This window comes from Thrips palmi, unplaced genomic scaffold (assembly GCF_012932325.1).
Source record: "Thrips palmi isolate BJ-2018 unplaced genomic scaffold, TpBJ-2018v1 HiC_scaffold_8, whole genome shotgun sequence".
NCBI classification, from domain to species: Eukaryota; Metazoa; Arthropoda; class Insecta; order Thysanoptera; family Thripidae; genus Thrips; species Thrips palmi.
Window position 1 is genome coordinate 6,690,248 of NW_023144635.1, and position 23,264 is coordinate 6,713,511.

General features: G+C 44.8%; 1 protein-coding gene across 1 annotated transcript; it reads left to right on the forward strand.

Annotated features, from left to right (window-relative positions):
- The first annotated feature begins 20,466 nt into the window (after positions 1–20,466).
- Positions 20,467–23,264, forward strand: LOC117653165. The gene is made up of 5 exons (XM_034398619.1): positions 20,467–20,480; positions 21,729–21,757; positions 22,501–22,739; positions 22,809–23,008; positions 23,078–23,264. The coding sequence occupies exons 1-5, from the start codon at positions 20,467–20,469 to the stop codon at positions 23,262–23,264; spliced, it is 669 nt and encodes a 222-aa protein (XP_034254510.1).

The window sequence follows — 23,264 nt, forward strand, 5'->3', positions numbered from 1 at the left end:
TAGTTTACGGAGAAGACCTTCTGTCAGATCCAATGAATCGTGTCATAGAATCCAATGTCGAGGCCACTTATTGCTAAATGCAAGTTTATCTTATTGATAATGATAGTCATGGTGTGTTATTTAATCTTTGAAACAGTTTAGCAAAAGTATTTACCTAACATTCTGAGTAAATTAAAAAAAAAAGCAAACTCAAACCATGACCAACACAAATTACCAGCTGTCGCAGACAATGTATGATTAAGTTAAAAGAATCGTCTCATGAAATCATATGACCAAGTCAGTGAATCGTCTCATTGAATCTGATGTCAATGTCAAACCTTGAATGCGCTACACTCACTCATCATATAGTTTTCTTTAAGGTTAGTACTATAGTAAACTCACAGCATTGCAATGAAGCCTTTTCCCAGAATCAGTGCCAAGAGTCAGCAAAGACTATTTATTTTGGCAAGATTAGCATCTGGTTTGTACTCATAGAATGTATTAACTCGCGCTGCTCGCTGGGGGCTCCGCCCCCAGACCCCCGCATGTGTGGAGCGCGTGCCGAAGTATTTAGTAAGTCCGTGGTGATCAAAGGCAAATTTTCTAAGGAAGTAAATGTCCTGTTTCTTTGAAAGCTCTATTTAACCACTTTTGACCATATAATAAGGCTACTTTTACTGCCCAAATAGATAGCTTGTATTGCATTAGCTACTGTGGCAGTCAATGGGTGCATACAAGGTCCGGAAAATATTGAAGACTGCTTTGACAAGGATAGAGGTGAAAGGAAAAAACCTTAGGTCTCTACGACCACTCCTTGACCCCAAACATTTCTTTGAGTGAGTAAGTGAGTGAGTGAGTCAGCCGGTCAGTCGGATTGGGGCTATAAAGATTCTTGATGATGGTTGCCCAATTGCCGGTGGCGGGGTCCCGATTACGGCACAGTTTCGGAAATTCTCGACCAGACCTACCGATGGGGCGAATAAAAATTTTTAGTCATTCGGTCCCCTTTTTGGAAGATTGAGTAGGTTTGCTCGGGAACAGTGAGAAATTTTCAACTTTTGAGATTTTTCTCAATTTTCCCAATAAATTTGGAATCGAATGGAAAAACCCGCAGGTCTCTACGACCACTCCTTGACCCCAAACATTTCTATGAGTGAGTGAGTCAGTCAGTCAGTCGGATTGGGGCTATATAGGTTCTTGATATATTTTCTAACTGTTATTGAGCAAAGCAAACAACTGAAAAATATAGTGTCTGAGAATATAAATGGAAATACGCTCACAAAGGTTAAAAAGACCAAATCATTCTTGCAATTATCAAACACACTCCACTGACTAAAACATTTCCTCTGTAGTGGGGGAGGGGAGAGGGTGGACGGACGGACGAAACGCGTAATAATTGTCACTTTCATTTTCCGTATTTCACTGAGTTGACTCTCCGGAGGGGTTTCAATCATTCTAAAATATCGAAAAAGTATGACCGTACTCACTTCTAAGCCCTTCTGCTCTTTAGTTTGTTTTATTTGCCAATGTTTTGCCAGGTCCCGTATTTAAGAGTCGCGGCCGCAAGTATGAAAAATTGCTACGAGCTGCCAAGCACTGCCAACCTAACCACGCTAAGAACCTAATTCAAAAAGATGTTTTGAATATTTCAAACAATAGTAATCGTGAATATAAGATAAACTCCCCCTGGGGGAGATTTAGGAGCCTTCCGGTGCGAAATTTTGAAACTATTTGTGCGGTAGTTGCTGAGAAACGTGAGTGAGTTACGGACAGACAGACAGACAGACAGACAGACGCACGACCAGTCACTTTTTGGTACCCCCAAACACGGCATGGGCTCGCTATCGCTCGCCAAAAATAACAGCTATATAGTCGTTCAAAAACGAGATCCCTGTTTTAAAGTGACAAACTCATTCACTAACGACAAAACTGAGCAGATCAAAAATTACATGAAAAAAATTTTTAGTTCACTCCAAAAAAATAATATTTTCTTTAGAAAAGAATCCGATATCTGCTGAAACATGTTCCAGGTGCTCCACTGTCCATGCCCAGTTGCTTTGGTCCGACTTGAATTGTTTGCCTACCGCTGACTGCGCACTGCTTGAAGCCAACTGACCTGCAATGTCGCTGATGAAGAGCTTGTTGCTGCACTCTGGAACAGTGCATCCTGCCTTAGCTGAGCATGTTCTGTTTTGCTTTCTGCATGATGTCCCCACAAGATGCCTTCACTCTGCACTGCTTTGATTGTAAGAGCTCTGCTTAATAAAAATAGAACTTAAAAGGACTCAGTGGCTTGGTTAAGTGTGAGAACTAAATCTTTAACCTATTCTTGTACGTTTGTCTCTTGTCACGTCCAGGAGACAACGAAATACACTGCACTTCGAAGTTTGTGTTGATGGCCATGGGGAACAGTAGGCCACTGGGAAACTTCACAACTTTCCATCAAGTTCTTTGTGGCAACACCAAAACAAACGTCCCGCGGGCGTGGAAACGCATGATAGGGCCAAAGGTAATCCATGGGGAGTGAAACAGTCCAATATCCCCTCAGAATTTAGCAAAACTTGGGGTGAAAACATTAAATTTGAGACAACAACGGTCACCAAAACAAACACACGCACACCGACCACCGTGTATGAAAAATTCAACATGAGAATGATATGAGAAATACAACAAGTTGACAAATGAAAGTGAAAGCAGAAGAGGGGAGCACCCTTATTTCTCATATTCATTCTCATGTTGAATTTTTCATATACGGTGGTCGGTGTGCGTGTGTTTGTTTTGGTGACCGTTGTTGTCTCAAGTTTAATGTTTTCACCCCAAGTTTTGCTAAATTGTGAGGGGATATTGGACTGTTTCACTCCCCATGGATTACCTTTGGCCCTATCGGGTATGGTAAAGTACTACCGAATCTTTAATTTTCGTCCTAGAAACTCGCGGAACCTTTACATATTGCTCATTTTGAGTGCCGAACCCGATTAGGCCCGGAAAACGCCGCGATTCCAACTTCCGAATTTCGTCCAAAATGTTGCGTTTTAGTGGGGACTTAGACGTGGGAAGGTTAGGGGGCGTCATGTTGACAAACAACCGAGCGTCGGCACCGCGCGCCCAGCGCCATCTAGCCGCCATTGCCAGTACCACGACCACACCACACTGTCTACACCTGTCAAAAGGTCAAATACAGCACTGCGGCCTTCCCTCACTTAAATTACAATGCTTGCTGAAGTTAGGTCCCTTAAGGATGTATATGCCTTATTTAGTAAACTCAGTCCAAAGGAAGTAATAGAAATGCTGGAGGCGGAGGGCCTTCTCCTTAAACTAAATAGGTGTTCGAAGTGCAGGACCCAAAGAACTCTAAACAAAAACAAGGACTACAAAGGTATTTAGACATGACAATTACGATAGTGACAATATTGACCAATGCTTTAATCAAGGCTTTTTTTGTTAGGTGGCTATGCCTTTTATTGTAAAAAATGCAAAAAATTTAAGAATGTGACGGATGGGACGTTCTTTGATACAACAAAAATTGAATTCGAAGACTTCTTTGTTGGCTGAGCGATAGCGAAGCCCGTTACTCAGGTGGGGTTGAAAAGTTTTTCCTGTCTGCGTGTGTGCGTGCGTGCGTGCGTGTCCGCACTACTCCTCCTGAACGGCTCGGCCGATCTCGGTGAGATTTTGCACACTTTTTGGGTATGTCCTTGGCTCGGCACACGCGAAATTTCACCATCCTAGCTCAACTGGTTCAGTTTTTATAGCCGAAAAACACCTAAAAAACGGCGAAAAATCGAGTTTTCTGCAGGCAGATCGATACTGTCTTGAAAACAGGGGGGTCTGGGGGGGCTGGCTGGACGGCTTGGCCGAGTAAATTTACAATTTTCTTTGTAAAAAAAAAACGCAGTTCGTGGTGCAGATTTAACAGGCAAATATTCAGTAAAGTAAGCTTCATTTGTAAGAAAACAAGTTTACCCGCATAATAAAACGAGAATAGTCGCAAGATAACTATTTTGCCAGTAAAACTATGATCTTTCGTCAGTAACATTAAGATTTCATCGTACACTGCAGGAAATAACCACAACAAATGTACACAAATTTCTGGCAAATTTTTTATCAGGAATTTAGTGTACTTGTCAAGTACAACAATTGTTGTACATAGTACAATGGAACCGGCATGACGTGTGCTGTGCAGTCCAAGGCTCGTTGTGGTTTGTACGATTCACGTTGTACTTTCTACAGTCCCTGTTGTACTTTTATTGTACAGTTTTTGTTGTACTTTTGTTGTGCTATCCACACTTTTTTGGCCCGTCCCGTTTATTTTTTGTAAAAAAATGACGGAGGGACGGGCATATAGTATGATCCCTGCTGTGCGTCCGTCCGTCCGATCGTCCGAGAACTTCCCGTGGTCCGATCTTGACCAAATTTGGTATGCAGCCTCCTTGGGTGACCCTTAGAGCCGCCCGGTGGCAGCAAATCCGATTCGAGCCCCGGGGGCGCTGCTGCAGGTGCATCATGGTCTACATGGGGTCAAGGAGGGTTTCGGCAACGGATACAGCTAGCAGGGCATGTAGGGGTATTTTTGGAATCGGGGCGACGAGACAAAATCGACGGTGCCAGTTTCAAGCGAATCGGAGAAGTTTGGACCCGGGTTCAAATCCCAGTGGGGTATATTTTGAACATTCGTTTTATTCGAGTTTTTGCGTTGTTTTTTATGTTTTTGAGGGCACTGATGACGAAAATAACTTTTTTTTTGACCACAGACTCAGGTTCAAACCCGTCAGGGTTAAACAAAGGCGAAATTCACACATTTGTTAATGTACGGGACGGGACAAAGTTGCCGATGTATATCGCTACTTTTCCTGTCATCTTGCAGTGTAAGATTACTAAATCATTCCTAAATTTATGAGTGAACTTTGTCGAAAGAATGACAATTGTTCATTACATGAATCTTGTAGTTATTTCACGAATTATTATTTGTCAAATTACAACACTAATTGTTGGGATTACTGTTAGAAAATGACGACTTCTCTCAACAGTGTAGCGAACCCTCTCACTTAAAAAAAAAAAGGCACAGGGCAAGGTAGGCTGCCACGGTATGCAGAGTACGGTGCTAACGCCCGGCGCGGATTAACGTAACCCGCGCAGCATTGTGAACCCAATTAAGACAAAAGACCCTGACACTGTTCAACAAAGCGATTTCAGCGTAATAAACACAAGTTTGTGTTCGGTTTAAGATTTTTATTTACTAATGAATATCTTAACAACCAAAGTTAAAACATTCTTTGTTTGTGAATGAAGCAGAAGACTAAAATATCAGAGTATCAAACCAAAATGTCTTAAAGGAGATTCTTAATTATTTGTACTCCTACAGAAGTCACGTGCACGCCGTCCCTGCCAATAGAACGTTGGGTTGCCGCCAGTGCTGAATTCACGTCAACGATGCGGAAGAAAGGCCCCATGAACTCCTGCAGCATATCATTGAACCGTGTAGGATTCATGGTGGCGTTGGCTTTGAGAAGAGGCAGGGGCGGAATGGTCAGAAACCTTACTGGTCCGTGGAGATGACGGGCTACTTTACGCAGTCTTATCAGCTGGAGCCGCGCATGCTGCTTCGCAACATTCCCCGACAGGCCCTGTTTGGAGGCATCAAGGACATCATTGGTGCCAATCATAATGTCAACGCGGCCTGCTGCACTGTGGCAAAAAGGTACGGAAAATTCTGTTAATTTTTTTGCCAGAATTCTCCGCAGCCCTCTTATCAATATTCTCCGTAGGCTCTTACAGTATTCTCCGTAGGGCCGCACAGTATTCTCTGTAAGTCCGCACAGTCTTCTCCGTAGGACATGGAAGACTGTATAGTCCTACGGAGATCACTGTAAGGTCCTACGGAGAATACTGTGCGGTCCTACAGAAAATACTGTAAGAGCCTACGGAGAATATTGATAAGGGGGCTACGGAGAATTACCACAAGCTGTTTACAGAATATTCCGTAGCTTTTTGCCACAGTGTGGGGAATGATCGCGGAGCTTTTTAATCACCCAAGCCATCCTGGCTCCACTGCGGACGCACCCAATTTCACCGCGCACTCCCAGCACTCGTAGGAAATTGCTATCCCCTGCGAGCACTGTGGAGCCCCAAAGTGAACGGGGTTGCGACCACAACGTCACTGAGATGTCCGAGTGACTAAATACGCGCTGCATCTCCCTCTGAACAAATTGCAGAGCAAGCCCGTCAAGTCCAGTTCCCAAAAGAGGTCCTGACAACTCCGTCACACCGAGGCGCGCACATGCCATGGGAACTGCGTCCAGGGCTCGGGAAAAGTCGGCCTCCGAAGACCGTTCACAGCTTCTCCTCTTCGTGACCAGGGTGAGGATGGTGCGGTCACGCCGGTCGCTCTTCTCGAGGATGCCGACGTCCCCAACGCCGAGCTGCTGCTCACGGAGCTCCTGACGTCCTCCAAAGCGTCGATTGAGGACGCTAGCGAACCCGCGCAACATCAGAAGGTCCTGGCCAACGCAATGCAGCAAGGCGTGGCTAGGGGGGGCGCACAGGGCGTCTCCGTATAGATAGCGTACAACCATGCTTGACGTATAGTCGTGTAGGACGTTGGGTGATGTTTGCGCACACTGATGACCTTCTTTCTTAGTGTCTCAAGTGTTCTTTGGATATGAGCAGCACGCACAAGGGTCACCAAGGGAGAGTGATGGCTTGCGTTACAGGATTGCCAAGTTCTGCAGCAAAGTAGCTGAGGGTCCAGTCAAGTTGCGGGGCTTTTACTTCTGATAAAGCACGCAGGTTCACGTCAGCAATGCCGTGGAAAGTGCACCTGTTGGGAAAGCATTGTATCACAATTTATATAAAATAAAGAAAAACCGTGAGTATCTTGAGGAGTCCCGTTTAGGGGCCATCCATAAAGTACGTCCGCACTTTTTTCAGTCATATTGACCCCCCCTCCCCCCTGTCCGCTAACGTCCGCTTTCGGCGACCCCCCCTCCCCCTTTCGGACGTCCACTTTGACCAAAGTATTCCAAATTTCAACAATAAAGCGCTTTTTTTGGGGTAAACTGATATAAAACGCGTGTTTAGTCACAAAAAGAAGCCCTCTGCGTTATTACATACAATAAGGTCAGAAAATAAAAATAAAAATGACTAGATTCCGTTTCCGTTGCCGGTGACATCGGCGCCGCGCGTACAGACGGCGCAAATTGTCTAATTTTTCTTAATTTTCTTCTTATAATAGTAGGACGTCCGACCATCTAGGACCCCCCTCCCCTCCCTCCCACGTCCACCAACGTCCGCCTTTGGCCACCTCCCCCTCCCCCTTCGAGTGCGGACGTACTTTATGGATGACCCCTTAGGACGGAATGAGAGATCGACAGAAGTCCTAAAACCACTCCAACATACACGCAGCGTGCGGCAACGGCCTGTGGACCTCATAAAGCCACGCTCCCCGCGTCGTTACAAGGGTAGCGGACTACTTTGAGATTACTGCAACTCGACCGGTATTTGAAAAACGCTTCGCACAGATCGAAAGAGCATGAAATGAAGCGTCCCTTTAAGTGGTTGTCTCTAATGCAACTTAAACTTTAGCCCAATGGAAGTGAGAACACCAAAAACTTTACACAAATCAGACAGTGAAAGAGAAAACTTCGTTGCACTTATGGAAAAAAAAAATTTCTCCCCTGTTTGGAGATAAATTACAAGAAAAGAGAAGGCCAATAAGTTTCAGGGAATGGAAATTCCATGCTCTTTCGATCTAAGCAAAGCGTTTCACCAACGCCACAGCTTCCATGATCTCGCAGAAGGTCGAAACTTTGAGTGAATAAATCAAAACAATGAGTAAATAGATCTTTTTTCCAGGTCCATGTGACGCGGGTTTGTTTACGTATTTTGCCGACAGGCCAGCGCATTTACTGAACATAGGAGGGTCAGACTTTTGACCCCTATAACGGTCTTACTGAAATGTACGACCGAAAAAGGGTCATACTGAAATGTAACACCGAAAAAACGCCATATTTCGATGTATGACCAAAAAACGGTCATACTTTATAGTGTATCACAGGTAAAGGCTGATATATCCCCAAGCTAAACAATAGCCAGTCTCGCTGATGTGTGACCTTTTTTTTGGTCTTACATTTAAGTATGACCCTTTTTCGGTCATACATTTGTGTATGACCGTTTTTCGGTCATACTTTTGGTATCACCGAAAATCGGTCGGAAGTCTCACCCTTCGAATTTCAGTGATATTTGTTTGAGAAATATTTAACGTTTTGGCCAAGATGATCCTTTTCTAACAAATTCTTCACGGAACACCGTATCCATAATGCAAAAATTGCCCACACATATGCGCTGGCTCGTCGGCAAAATACGTAAACAAGGTCCGGAAAAAAGGTTTATTTTATTTTAGAAACGGTGAACCGATCACCCAAATTCGGGTAATGATATCTGGCGAAGAGGTGACGCAGATTCGCCCTGTCACCCGAATTTCAGGAAAAGAAAAAAAAAACCTTAATCACCCAAATGAGAGCGATAAAATAATGCTCTTTAAATTAAGGTAATACACCTTGACCAAACTAAAGAATTGATCGACTCTTGCATTCTCAGAGTAGCCTTTAAAGCTATAGTGGATAGAGAAAGGACCAGTCTGCTTCAGCGCACATGCTGTTTCACCAATCGGGTCCGAGACGCAGTACCGGAAGTAACGGAGATCAAACCCAAAGGTAAATTAAGCCATCAAAATCGAGTCGCTCAGAGGTCTGCAGAGGGAAATGTTTCTTGCTATCAGGAGGCGTGGAGTACCGCGAGAGATACGCGTGGCATTTGAAAAACTTTCGTACCTTAATCACTTGTCTCAAGAAACAAGTTCCGATTCGCTCGTCACCGAAGACTCCACTCAAAAGGCCATCCCGCTGGATCCTTCAGCCGCTCTGATCGCGTCGTCCTAGCGTAACCAGAGGCCTCTCACGGTACGACCGGAATGGTCTTCAAATGGACACTCTGCAAACTGAAGTGTGTCTCGATTAGTCCTATCTTTAAGCATAGGCCAGTTAAAGGGTACTTGCAGGTATACTTTAATTTAACGTGTACAAGCCAGGCAGACTCTATTTTGGCGAGTGCCTTGCAAGTATGCTGTAATTAAGAGTGTGCTTGTGATCATGCTCTCATAAGAGTGTTCTATGTACACAGTAGGGTGCCGCGAAAAACACTTTTTTCTGAAATTGATATCGGCTCGGGTGGGAAAGTGTTCTCTCAGGGGCCAATATGAACGGTTTTAAATATCACCCCGATCGGATAATATCTTCAGCCCCCACAACGGCCTTGAAAATCGGAAAAATGGTTAAAAACGCCTTGTGGGTAGGCAATTTGTTTGCACGCTTCCGGCCACTTCCAGGCAATTCCTTAGGCGCTAAAAGTCGAAAGGGGACCCCCTTAGTCTAAAATAAATTTGTGGACAACCTCACTCTATGATAAATACCAGTTTCTGCAAAGTTAACTCATGATATTTAACAATTCTGTCATGATTTGCCTGTAAATTCCCACGTATGTCAGTTTCGCCCATTTCGACCGTCTTTTTCTCCGATCTGACTTGCTTCCTAAGGTCAGAAGGCTCGATTTAGGGGGGGTTCATTTAGGGTCAAAAATCGCTAGGACGCTCCGTTTGGCGGGAAAATTGGGTCAAAATAAGCGAAATTGCAGAAAAATTGATTAATTTGACCCAATTTTCCCGCCAAACGGAGCGTCCTAGCGATTTTTGACCCTAAATGAACCCCCCCTAAATCGAGCCTTCTGACCTTAGGAAGCAAGTCAGATCGGAGAAAAAGACGGTCGAAATGGGCGAAACTGACATACGTGGGAATTTACAGGCAAATCATGACAGAATTGTTAAATATCATGAGTTAACTTTGCAGAAACTGGTATTTATCATAGAGTGAGGTTGTCCACAAATTTATTTTAGACTAAGGGGGTCCCCTTTCGACTTTTAGCGCCTAAGGACTTGCCTGGAAGTGGCCGGAAGCGTGCAAACAAATTGCCTACCCACAAGGCGTTTTTAACCATTTTTCCGATTTTCAAGGCCGTTGTGGGGGCTGAAGATATTATCCGATCGGGGTGATATTTAAAACCGTTCATATTGGCCCCTGAGAGAACACTTTCCCACCCGAGCCGATATCAATTTCAGAAAAAAGTGTTTTTCGCGGCACCCTAGTACACAGTTAAGTTTGCACAGCAGGACTGCTATATTCTCACTTAAGTCTGAATGCATTCGTACATTCTACTCGTCGTCGAGTGAAGAGCAACAAATACAAAACCAGAATTGACATGGGCATCTGAGACCCGCAAACACGGTCACCAACATTAATTTTGAAACGCGTTAGCCTATTTTAAGTGATTAGGAGTGTTGGATACACTTTCAAAGCCTTGCAATCACTGAAAATCTATCGACGTGACTTCGTACCACTGCTGGGGAGTGAATTAAGTGCCGCGTCAAGAAACGGCATGGCAGAACAGCCATTCCAAAAGTCAGTGTGACTGAGAAGTTCAGGCCAAATTTTTGCGTGAACTTTCTGTCATGCCAGTTTATGGCCCGACTTTTTTTATCACTCTCATTGAACGCACCAGTTCACATGTTTCATTCCAGATGAAGGTGTGACGCACACGTGATGCCCTTTTCCTGAAGCAAAGTTGCTTGATGTAACAAAGTGTTATGAGCATACTATGATTTATTAGTTCGTGCATTAAGAACTGGTACTTCGTTTAAGAAACCAAATAGGCTTGTTCTAGGCATGCTGAGAAATCTACATAAGGCTAAAAACCATGTACCCTTTCGATCTAAGAAAGGAACGTAGAAATCCGTAAAACCAGACCCGCTGCTTATTGGCTGAGCGATAGCGAAGCCTGTTACTCCATTGGGGTTGAAAAGTTTTTCCTGTCTGTCTGTACGTCTGTCTGTCTGTCTGTCTGTCTGTGTGTCCGCACTACTCCTCCTGAACGGCTCGGCCGATCTCGGTGAGATTTTGCACACTTTTTGGGCATGTTCTTGGCTCGGCACACGCGAAATTTCACTATCCTAGCTCAACTGGTTCAGTTTTTATAGCCGAAAAACACCTAAAAAACGGCGAAAAATCGAGTTTTCTGCAGACAGATCACTTCTGCCTTGAAGAAGGGAGGTCTGGGGGGCTCAGCCCCGACAAGTTGAAAAGTTACAAGGGATCTAGAATGAGGGGGGGTCTGGGGGGGCCCCCCAGCATGCATGAAGTTACAAGTAACCGTCGATGGACAAGCCATTGCCTGCCGAAGGCAGGCTAGCGCCGCAGGCCAAGGTAGGTACGCCAGGCGCGGTTTGGAGGAACAGGCAGCGAGACATCGCGAAGCCTGTTACGACAAGACGCGGTCTGGCGTAAACCTACCTTGTACTTCTCTGGCTGTGGGCCTCACACACCAGTGTTAAGGTTGCAAGAAACCTAACTAATTTTAGCAAAGTGACAATAATTCAATACTTTCGCTACTTCCGGGACATCTGCTCCTGGAAGCTGCTGACACTGGAAACACAAACATTAGGTGGTGAAGGCCATACTGTCCAAATAGATGAGAGCGTTGTGGCGAAAAGAAAGTACAACAGAGGCAAAAGAGTAAAGACAACTTGGGTGCTCGGTATGATAGATGAGCAAACTCGTCAAAGTGTCATCCTATACGTTGAAAAGCGTGACAGTGCTACTATGATTCCTGAGATCCAACGTCATGTGAAGCCAGGGACCACCATTTGGACTGACTGCTGGAAGGCTTACAATGGCCTGTCAAGAGTTGGCTACAAGCATGAAACTGTTAATCACAGCAAAAATTTCAAGAGCAACACTGGCGTGTGCACGAACTTAATTGAAGGCCATTGGAACAAACTCAAGAAGCACTGCAGGACCAAAAATGTCATGAACAGCAAGTTTTTCTTTGAATACGTGGACGAGTTCATGTGGATTGAGAAGTATGGCCCTGATGCGTACTCCAAGTGGTATAATATGATCGAACAAATCAAGGAGAAGTATCCTTGCTAAGGATCTATGTGTACTGATTACATTAATTTTTTTCTTGTTCTCTTATGCTAAATAGAAGGGTGACTCTTTGGGGGTAAGGGGTACTCACCAACAAATAAATTGCCCTTCTATTGAATGATGTACTGTTCTTGTCCTGGTCTCGGCTGTCCATTTGGTAAGGGGTACTCACCAACAAATAAATTGCCCTTCTATTGAATGATGCACTGTTCTTGTCCTGGTCTCGGCTGTCCATTTAAGTCCGCAAAGCATCCCAGATACATATCATAGGCCCAGTACTTCTTTCTTCGTTCGTATCCTTGCTCTGGGTCATTCCAGTAGGAATACAGTTCAATCATTTTGTTGATGTGAGTGTCTGGCTGCCCCCTTTGGCGAAAAAAGGACAGTGCAGCGGACAGGTTACTGCCATTCTGGTAGCAGAATGAAGCAACCAGTACCCGGTCGCGGTAGTGCAAGTCACTCCAAAATGCACGTCTGTAGTCCACTTTCATCGGTCCCCAATGACAAACATCCCCCAGATCATTCAAAACATCTTTCCACAGTAGGAACACTGGACATTTCGGCATTTTGACAGGTGTACACTGTGGTCTCCGGACGTGGTACTGGCAATGGCGGCTAGATGGCGCTGGGCGCGCGGTGCCGACGCTCGGTTGTTTGTCAACATGACGCCTCCTAACCTTCCCACGTCTAAGTCCCCACTAAAACGCAACATTTTGGACGAAATTCGGAAGTTGGAATCGCGGCGTTTTCCGGGCCTAATCGGGTTCGGCACTCAAAATGAGCAATATGTAAAGGTTCCGCGAGTTTCTAGGACGAAAATTAAAGATTCGGTAGTACTTTACTATACCCGCCCTATCATGCGTTTCCACGCCCGCGGGACGTTTGTTTTGGTGTTGCCACAAAGAACTTGATGGAAAGTTGTGAAGTTTCCCAGTGGCCTACTGTTCCCCATGGCCATCAACACAAACTTCGAAGTGCAGTGTATTTCGTTGTCTCCTGGACGTGACAAGAGACAAACGTACAAGAATAGGTTAAAGATTTAGTTCTCACACTTGACCAAGCCACTGAGTGCTTTTAAGTTCTATTTTTATTAAGCAGTCTTACAATCAAAGCAGTGCAGAGTGAAGGCATCTTGTGGAGACATCATGCAGAAAGCAAAACAGAACATGCTCAGCTAAGGCAGGATGCACTCTTCCAGAGTGCAGCAACAAGCTCTTCATCAGCGACATTGCAGGTCAGTTGGCTTCAAGCAGTGCGCAGTCAGCGGTAGGCAAACAATTCAAGTTGGGCCAAAGCAACTGGGCATGGACAGTGGAGTACCTGGAACATGTTTCAGCAGATATCGGATTCTTTTCTAAAGAAAATATTATTTTTTTGGAGTGAACTAAAAATTTTTTTCATGTAATTTTTGATCTGCTCAGTTCTGTCGTTAGTTAACGAGTTTGTCATTTTAAAACAGGGATCTCGTTTTTAAACGAGCTTTTTTATTGATGATGAAGATGTTAATCATTTATTGTTCCCAAACAAATTTGTCGTTCACAAACAACTTTTTGTTTACGACTACACTCTAAATGTAGGGTGCCCAGTAACTGGGCGCCTTTGTCGCCTGCCCCACTTTTTAGGGCGCCAAATGTCGCCCAGTTTCTGGGCACCTTTGTCGCCTAGTCTTGGGTTGGACAAACCATAAGGAACCTGCCTTCACCCATGGCTCAGCAGCGACTAAGGTGCCAAAGGTGCCCAGAATCTGGGCACCTTAGTCGCCCAGGAACTAGACACCTGTGCATGCTCTGCCATGGGAGAGGGCCGGTTACTGCATGATTAGTCCACCCCGAGACTGGGCGACAAAGGTGCCCAGAAACTGGGCGACATTTGGCACCCTAAAAAGTGGGGCGGGCGACAAAGGCGCCCAGTTACTGGGCACCCTACATTTAGAGTGTAGGTACAGTTACAGTTACATGGACAAAATAGTACCTAGGTACAGTTACAGGTACTTTGGCAAAGTACCTAGGTACTTTTCAGGTACTTCTCAGTAAACAAAGGTGTAACCTTTCCCCCTCCCCTTTCGGTATTTCCTACCTGTAAATGATGATTCTTTGGGTAATTTCAAAAAATAGACAACAAATGATTACAAACATTTAAGTAGTATGGCTACCCCATAGTCCCAGCCTGGTCCCGTGGTCCCCCATAGTCCCGGGTCTAACCTAACCTGAAAATTTTGGGGGTAGTCAATTTTTTTCGATTTTTTTTGGTGATTTGGCCAAGATTCGGGCTGTAACCCAACCTAACCTAAGTCGGTCGTCATCTTTTTCGGTTCTAACCCACCCCAACCTAAGGTGAGTCGGCACCTTTTTGGCGCTAACCCACCCCAACGGGTGGGTGGTCCCCATCGTCCCGGGTAGCGGGCGACCGCCCCGGAGCGCTGTGCACCCCCGTGTCGGGAGGGGCCGTGGTCCCCCAAAGTCGCGGGTCTAACCTAGCCTTAGGGGTAATTCCACGGAAGCGAATAACACTTTTTCGGCGCGACCTCACCGATTTCGCTCAAACTCGGTGAATCGATTCTTACTAGTGCCCTTTGGATCCCTGCAAAATATTAGCACTTTATCTCAAGCCGTTTCCGAGATATAAGCATTTGAAAATTTTACAACTTTTTTGAAAAAAGTTACACTTTTTTCAAAAAGCTGAAATATCTCGGCCAATTTTAAAGCTACATAAAAACCGAGCACACCGTTGGAAAGAGCACAAAAAAATGAATTAAATCAAGTCATAAAACGTCCCTTAAGGTCCATGAACATTTTATCATTTTCTCTCAAACTGAAAAAATCGGTTTTTGCTATACCCAAAATACCTCATCTTCGATTTGCTTCAAACTTGGTGGGAAGGCTCCTCAGACCATCTACTTTAATGCCCTAAAATATTGGGAATCTTTTTTGCCTCGTTCGCCGTCCACAGGGCCCAACGTGTGTCGGTGCACCCAGAAAACAGCAAAAAACAGCCGAAAAATTGACCTTTGGCCACCGTTGCCTCTCCTGGTTGTTTGAATTGCGCGCCAACAGTTGCGTGGTTGCCAATTTTTCATACTCCAACCCGTTCCGCCACCTTGTTTTGATTCGCTTTCGTGAAGAGGTTAGAGGGGTTCGTTACACAGCAACGGATTCAAGAGTTTCATTACTTTTAATTCATGACAACATGCAGTGCAACCTGCAAAACAGCCGGACCACTGATTGTGGTCCGGAGCTGGTGCCGGCCGAAGAACTAACTGATTTTATCATGGAACTGATTCGAAGAAGAAGTGGTCTCTGTCAGAGTAAAGACAAAGTTTGTGTCAAACACTTTAAAGAAATTATAGTATTTTTCCCCCTTCGCAAAAGAAAATGTGTTGATCCATTTCATAGACACAGGAAATGTGTGTCTAAGAATCTTTCAGAGGTTAAAGTGTTCCATAAAGTGTCTCACACACACTTTTTCTATATTCTGACAGAGACCTTCTCCTTCGAATTATTTCCGTCAAAGAATTACTAAGGGGCGATTCCATGCCAAACCAACGAACGCTTGGAATTTCATCTCTCCGATTTTGAGGAAACTTTTTTTGGGGGTAGGGGTCATCATAAAAAGACCCCCTGCCAAAGGGTTTTGCGATATCTCACCCCGTTTGGCTGTGGCAGGATATCAAAGTTTAAGCTTTAGTCAAAATCATGATATTTTCTTAAATTTCCTCTGTTCTGGCAGTTTTTTTTCGGATTTTTTTCCATAGTGTTTTTTTACGTAAAAAGAGCTGGGGAACACGATGAAAACGGTTTCGAGACGATTGGGTGAAGTTTTGATGCCAAAATTTTCATTTTTCGTCATATTTTTTCGAATAATTACCATTCCCAAAATAGCTCATCTTTGATTTCGACCTAACTTTTACCAAATGATCTCCTAACATAGTGGAACAAAACCCTAAAAGGGTTTGGTCGGCCCGCCTATAGGATCTGAGAAATCGCAAAAACAAATTTTGAAAAATCACCAAAATCGTGTATTTAAGGTGGTGGTGGTGGTGTGGGTTCTTGCCTGCGCTGCGCAGCCGTCTGTTCTGGTCAACATCGACTTCCCCGCTCGGCGTGCGAAGGAAAACCACCCGCCAGGAGCGCATGTGAAGCTCGGATAGGCAACACTGCGATTCCAAACGCTATGAGTATAGCACGTATGGTGCAATGCAGCTGACATATCGCACCACACGTGCAATGCGATAGCCATATTGCACCTCACGTGCAATGCATCCCGAAAATGCCGTATGCTAATGGATGGCGATGGGGAGGCATTGCACTTCATGTGCAATGCTTTTGCATTGCACCAATTGACGCTATACTCATAGCGTTTGGATTCTTAGTGAACCCGCAGGCCAGAGTGCGCATGTGCGTGCGTTGGGTTGCCTACCCTCTATTACCATTACCACTAAGGGCTAGACCACACATGAGTTAACTGAACTTCACTTGAAAGGCTAGACTACAATCAATCGTGTGTACAAGTCTATGTTTTTTCTGTTAAAATTGTGAACAACTCATGTTGTAGAGGCAGAAGAAAAGGGGAAAAGGGGAGGAACTCTAAAAAATTGAAAAAAGGAGGGTTTTTTTTCATTTGCGTACAAAATTAAAATTGAGTTAATACACTCTCATTCCAGGAACGTGACATCACGTTGAAATGAACGTGACAAAATGTCACGTTCGTTTGAGCATTGTGTCACATTCGTTTGGGTGTGAATTGGCCAAAAATCAGCTTGTTCACATTCAAACGAACGTGACACAATGCTCAAACGAACGTGACATTTTGTCACGTTCGTTTCAACGTGATGTCACGTTCCTGCAATGAGAGTGTAATGGGTATTTACCGTTATCTAGTTTAACTGTCCCCCCTTTCTTCCGCCTCTACAACATGAACTGTTCACCATTTTAACAGAAGAAACATAGACTTGTACACACGATTGATTGTGGTCCAGCCTTTCAAGTGAAGTTCAGTTAACTCATGTGTGGTCTAGCCCTTAGTGGTAATGGTAATGGAAGGTAGGCAACCCAACGCATGCACATGCGCACTCTGGCCTGCGGGTTGCCTATCCGAGCTTCACAGGCGCTCCTGGCGGGTGGTTTTCCTTCGCACGCCGAGCGGGGAAGTCGATGTTGACCAGAACAGACGGCTGCGCAGCGCAGGCAAGAACCCATACCACCACCACCACCTTAGATACACGTTTTTGGTGATTTTTCAAAATTTGTTTTTGCGATTTCTCAGCTCCTATAGGCGGGCCGACCAAACCCTTTTAGGGTTTTGTTCCACTATGTTAGGAGATCATTTGGTAAAAGTTAGGTCGAAATCAAAGATAAGCTATTTTGGGAATGGTAATTTTTCGAAAAAATATGACGAAAAATGAAAATTTTGGCATCAAAACTTCACCCAATCGTCTCGAAACCGTTTTCATCGTGTTCCCCAGCTCTTTTTACGTAAAAAAACACTATGGAAAAAAATCCAAAAAAAATCTGCCAGAACAGAGGAAATTTAAGAAAATATCATGATTTTGACTAAAGCTAAAACTTTGATATCCTGCCACAGCCAAACGGGGTGAGATATCGCAAAACCCTTTGGCAGGGGGTCTTTTTATGGTGACCCCTACCCCCAAAAAAAGTTTCATCAAAATCGGAGAGATGAAATTCCAAGCGTTCGTTGGTTTGGCATGGAATCGCCCATCGGCAAAACGTTCACGTTCTCGTTGCGAAATACCCCTACCGTTCCGCCCCGTTTTCGCGCCACTAGCACCTACTTGCCCCCTTGCGTTTGAGTCACTGTTACCTCTTTTCAATCGTTTTCCTGCCACGAATGGATCTGGAATATTATCCTAGACGTGTTGACATCACATTCTTGGTGTTAAATCAGATAAGATTGTCCTCAAATTCAAATTATGCCGGTCAAAAAAGTGACCGACTGACCGCTCATCCGGTTCCGTTTTCGAACCCACCCCCCTAACCGTTCGAACCGTGTTGCGCCATTGCGTGTCGAGAAGTTGTGAGAAGTCGTCGTTAGTGAGAGATTTGATGAGTGAAAAAATGGAAACCCTCTTAGAGGATATGTACATTTCCGACTCTTCTTCTCCGCCGCTCTCTCTGGGAGAGAATCTATCCCAGGAGATATTTTTTGTGGAGGTGAGTTTTTTGAAATGTGTGAGCGTGCTTTCGCCGGCGTTTTACTTCTCGCCCCTCAGGCCCTTGCTGCTCGCCTTTTTGGCTCTTTTTGAGCTTTCGTTTTCGCTAATCCTGTGTTTTCCCTGTCGCGTCGTGCTCGCGGTGATCTCAATTTCTTGAGGAAAGTGTTATTTCTGTGTGCGCTAAGAGTGTAGCGGGGCGTTGGCGCGGCGGCCCGTTCGGGGTCACACGTGTTTTGGAGGTTGGAGTCTTTCTGGCTAGTTGGTTATTAGTTCTGGAGCTTCGGCGTGCGTTTCCGAAGCGAGGCGCGTTGAAATTCTCCCGAAATTCCGAAAACTTTGGCGAAAATCGGTCTGCGCATTGTGTCCTTCCCCCTGTGGAAAACAAAGTCTCTTTGTTTTCCTTGTAGCTCGTAATGTTTTCGTGTCGGCTGCTTGTTCTGGCGCAGCGGCGAGCGATTCCGAAGCGAGGCGCGGTGAAATTTTCTCAAAAATCCAATAACTTGACTGAAAATTGGCCGAAATGGTGTGCATTTTGGCATTCCCCCCGAATGTAAACACGTGCGTTTCTTTTGCCGTCCTGATATTTTGCTCTGTGAATCGTTGGCCAGGGTCTTGCCCTCGCTGTGCCGGAGCGAGGCGCGTGAAAATTTGGTCAGAAAATCCTGTATTTTTCCCTGTTTTCCTCCCGTCTTTGAATCAGCTGTTGGCGCGCAGTGGCGCGGCTGGGGGAGGGGAAGGGGGGTGCGGCGCGGTGCGGTAGACCAGCTCTTATTTAGCGAAAGTGAGAATTCCGCTGGGTTCCCCGACTCAAAATGACCGAAATGGTGAGAAAACTCTTAATTTGAAAGCCCAAGGTCGTCAGACTTACCAAAGCCGTGCCCCAAGACCCTATACAAGGTAGGTGTACGCCAGACCGTGTCTTGTCGTAACAGGCTTCGCGATGCTGCGCCAGTTTCGACAATCCACGCCTGGCGTTACACCTACCTTGGCCTGCGGCGCTTGCCTGCCTTCGGCAGGCTAGGTTTCATTTCCAGGCACCCGCATACCGATTTGCGTGATTGGAGGTCAAAACAGCATTTGATTTCGTGCCTAGGGCTGCATTGGCCTGACTTTTTAACTTGTCGAGGCTGGGGGGCTCCGCCCCCCAGACCCCCCTTTCTTCAAGACAGAAGTGATCTGCCTGCAGAAAACTCGATTTTTCGCCGTTTTTTAGGTGTTTTTCGGCTATAAAAACCGAACCAGTTCAGCTAGGATAGTGAAATTTCGCGTGTGACGAGCCAAGGACATACCCAAAAAGTGTGCAAAATCTCACCGAGATCGGCCGAGCCGTTCAGGAGGAGTAGCGCGGACACACACACACACACGCACGCACGCAGACAGGAAAAATTTTTCAACCCCACCTGAGTAACAGGCTTCGCTATCGCTCAGCCAATAAAGGCAAAAAGCCAAATTTTGTTTTCGGACTTTTACCAAACTAAGTTTGACTCAAGGGTAAACAGGCCATAATACGACCCTTCGGGCGAAAATTTCGTCCGTTTTGCGATATCTCGACTCCTTTATGCCCAAACGGCCTCCCCAACCGCGAGCATATAAAAGACGCCGCGCGGGCGGTTGGGGAGGCCGCTTGGGCATAGAGGAGTCGAGATATCGCAAAACAGACGAAATTTTCGCCCAAAGGATCGTATTATGGCCTGTTTACCTCAGAGTCAAACTTAATTTGGTGAAAATCCGAAAAAAAAATTTGGCTTTTTGCCTTTATATAGGGTCTTGGGGCACGGCTTTGGTAAGTCTGACGACCTTGGGCTTTCAAATTAAGAGTTTTCTCACCATTTCGGTCATTTTGAGTCGGGGAACCCAGCGGAATTCTCACTTTCGCAAAATAAGAGCTGGTCTAGCGGTGCGGCGCGACAGTGTAGTGACTGGTCAGCTGAGCTTGGCGCGCGGGGTATCGTCGGCGCGGAGGGCTGTGTTTAATTCCATGTTGTGATGTTTCAGCCAGCTGCCGTGGTCCCTGAGGCCCCCGCGCCATCTGCCGAGGCCACCAACGCGCCCACCAAGGTCGCCCCCGAGCCCCCCAAGGTAGCCCCGGCCACCAACGCGCCCACCAAGCAGAGTGATTCCGCTGATCGCTTAGAGGGACTCGAGGCTGGCGCGAGGCCTAGCGTGGGCCACTCGGTAGTCGGCACCGGTCGGCACCGCCCCGTCGGGCCTTGTAGTGGTCGGCGGTTCTGGTGGCGATGGGATATTGGCTGTGGGAGAGTACTCTGCGGCCAAGACTAACGCGCGATGTTCATTTTGTTGCCTTGCTGGTGGGCATGCGGCATTTCGTCGAACGCTCTTGCTCTGACTGTGACTCCGGCATTCGTCCCTCGAAATTTCCTGCGTTGCTGCTCTGTCTTTGGGAAATCCCAATCTTTCGAAATGGGTAAGATATTTTCACAGCTTGATGACTCTTCTTTGAACATTTTCGGTATTCTTTCCAGAAACCTAGTCTTTCTTTTGAGAATCGCCTTAAAATAACTCCACCTAACCTCGGCTTGTTGCAGGCACCGAACTTTATTAATCTGTTAGTGCTTCTTACCTATTTCGTTTATACCGAATAGAATGTTTTGAAATCTGCGACTTTTGAGGTTGTCATTCTTTTGGTCCGGAGTCAGTTCGGTCCCGGATGCGTTCGTTACATCCCGATGCATCTGCACATGTGCTCTGGTTTTTGTCCTTCCCTCCCGTATTTTACATTGTGCGATGGATTTCCGACCCAGTTCACATCTGTTTGTGACGATTTTCATGCATTTGTCAAGGTGCAATACTTAGTTCTTGAAAAAAAAAGGACAAGAAACAACTCTGACAGTCACAGCATTTAGATTGTCCTTGCCTTCTGAACTCAAATGTAACCTTCCGTAGTCATCTTCACTATGTTCTGGTTTCTCAGATGTTCTTTGCGTATTTGTAATGAAAATTCATAACATTTTTAACAGTGTGAAGTATGTTTTGGTGCCCTTCGCTCATTTATTTTAACGTGTTGTGTTGGTTTAAACTGACATTAATTTAATAAATATTTGTTTTGTGTGTTTTTAGACTCCAGTCAGGGATATGGCAACGCCCCCTATCTGCAGACGCAGGCTGAGCAGTCGTGTGGATCCTGAGACTGACTCTCTCAAGCAACTCATTGAAACAAATTTTGCAGTAATGCAAGAGTTGATTACACTTATTCGAGGCTTTTCCCTGAAGTAATTTCCTTCTATTTCCATTATTGTTTTTGTCGAGTTTAGTAGAATCAAAGTATCTGCCTTTCAATAATTTCATGTTTGTTCTATTTTGAAGTACAATTTACCTTTGGGCTTGTTTGCTCTGACATATTGTTCTTGCACCTTTTTATATGGGCTTCTGTTTTCAGTCATTGTGCAGCCCACCAGTGCAGTGCACTCTTGTTATCTTTAATTCTTTCAATCAAGAGAGTTGGTTCATTTTATTTATTTTATGTATGTTGATTTCCAAAGTACATGGTAGCTCTTGACACTGTTGTTCTGATGTCATCTTCTTGTAAGTAGGTACTTGTGTTCAGTCAACTACGATTGTCTACTTTGAATTTAGTTTTGGTATGACCACAGTCCCTGAGTGTCTATAGGACAACATATGATTCATGTTCAAATTGTCATATTGTGTTCAATTTGTAATAAGTGTTTATTTTGTACAATTGTAAGGGCTGTATAAATACCGTTTTGTAATAAATATTTTTGTAGCTCAGTTGAATGTTTTTCCAAATTATGCCTTAACCAGAACATGGGAACTTTCTACAAGTACAGTACACTTTCAACAAGTACAGCTCACTTTCTACAAGTACAGCCCATCTCTTTTCCTTTCAATCAAGGCAGGCTACTTGTACTCTTGGCAAAACTTTTTATTCAAAATTCTGCCGCTTGAACGTTGCGTACACTGACTCGCTACCTATTCGCACTCTTACTGCTAATAGACACGGCACACGGCAAGAAGGTCTTCTAGAGCAAAACGAAAACAAGTTCAAATTCAACTAGTTATTCTTTACGTTTTCCTTGTTTCGTGTATCTGAAGTACTCAATATTTTTTGATCCGCAAAATATGTCACACCTTTCATTGCGCTGTGGTTGTTGTGTCTGTCCCTGGAATGATAAACAATAGTTTATTTCTGGAATAACCTATAAACCTACAGATTCTGTATCACCTAAGTTTCACCTGTCTGTCACTTAAGGCAAACACTACAATGGGTTGGTAAATGTGTGTTTTGTACTTTATTTTTTATTTACGTTGATGAATGTACCAACCTATTTTTTTTTGTTCCAGACTTCAACTATTTTGGTGATCGTGACCACAACATTGTAGCAGAACACCGACGGCGGGTCAATCACCAAGTTCATGAACGATTCAGGATTAGGGATAATAATGACCCTCTCAATATGAGTGTTCCTATGTTTGAGCAATTATATCGCATGCCTCAACATGCTGTGGTCGACTTATGCAACATCCTAAGGCCTTTTGTGCCTCAGCGCTCAAGTCCTCAACAGATTCCACTGTTTCGAAAGGTTTGTTGATACTATTCCAGACCTTTTCAGATGGTTCTTTTTTTCCCTCATAATTGCTTTTTCCTACAGGTTTTGATTACACTTTCTTTCTTGGCGACTGGCTCTTACCAAAGAATGCTGGGTCGATCTATCGATAGCGCAGTGAGTCAGACGACAGGAGTCAGTAGATGTCTAAGAGAGATAGTGACTGCTTTAAACCACGAACAAATACTCAATAGGTTCATCAGGTTCCCTCTCACTAGAGAAGAAAGAGCTCCTATAATTCAGAGGTGTGTATTGTTTTGAGGATTTGTACTTGTTTCCATAAGATTCGAATTTAAAATTTTCTCTGCTTTCAGAAATGAGCAACTTGGTTTGCCACGAGTTCTTGGGCTTATTGATGGCTTTCTTCTCAGATTATCGTATCTGCCACATAATCTAGAGAGGCGATCATTTTACTCTAGGAAAGGGTTTCTCGCTCTCAATGCCCAATTAGTAAGTCCTTTTCTTGCTATCATTCACAAACTTTTGAAATGGTTTGAGTAA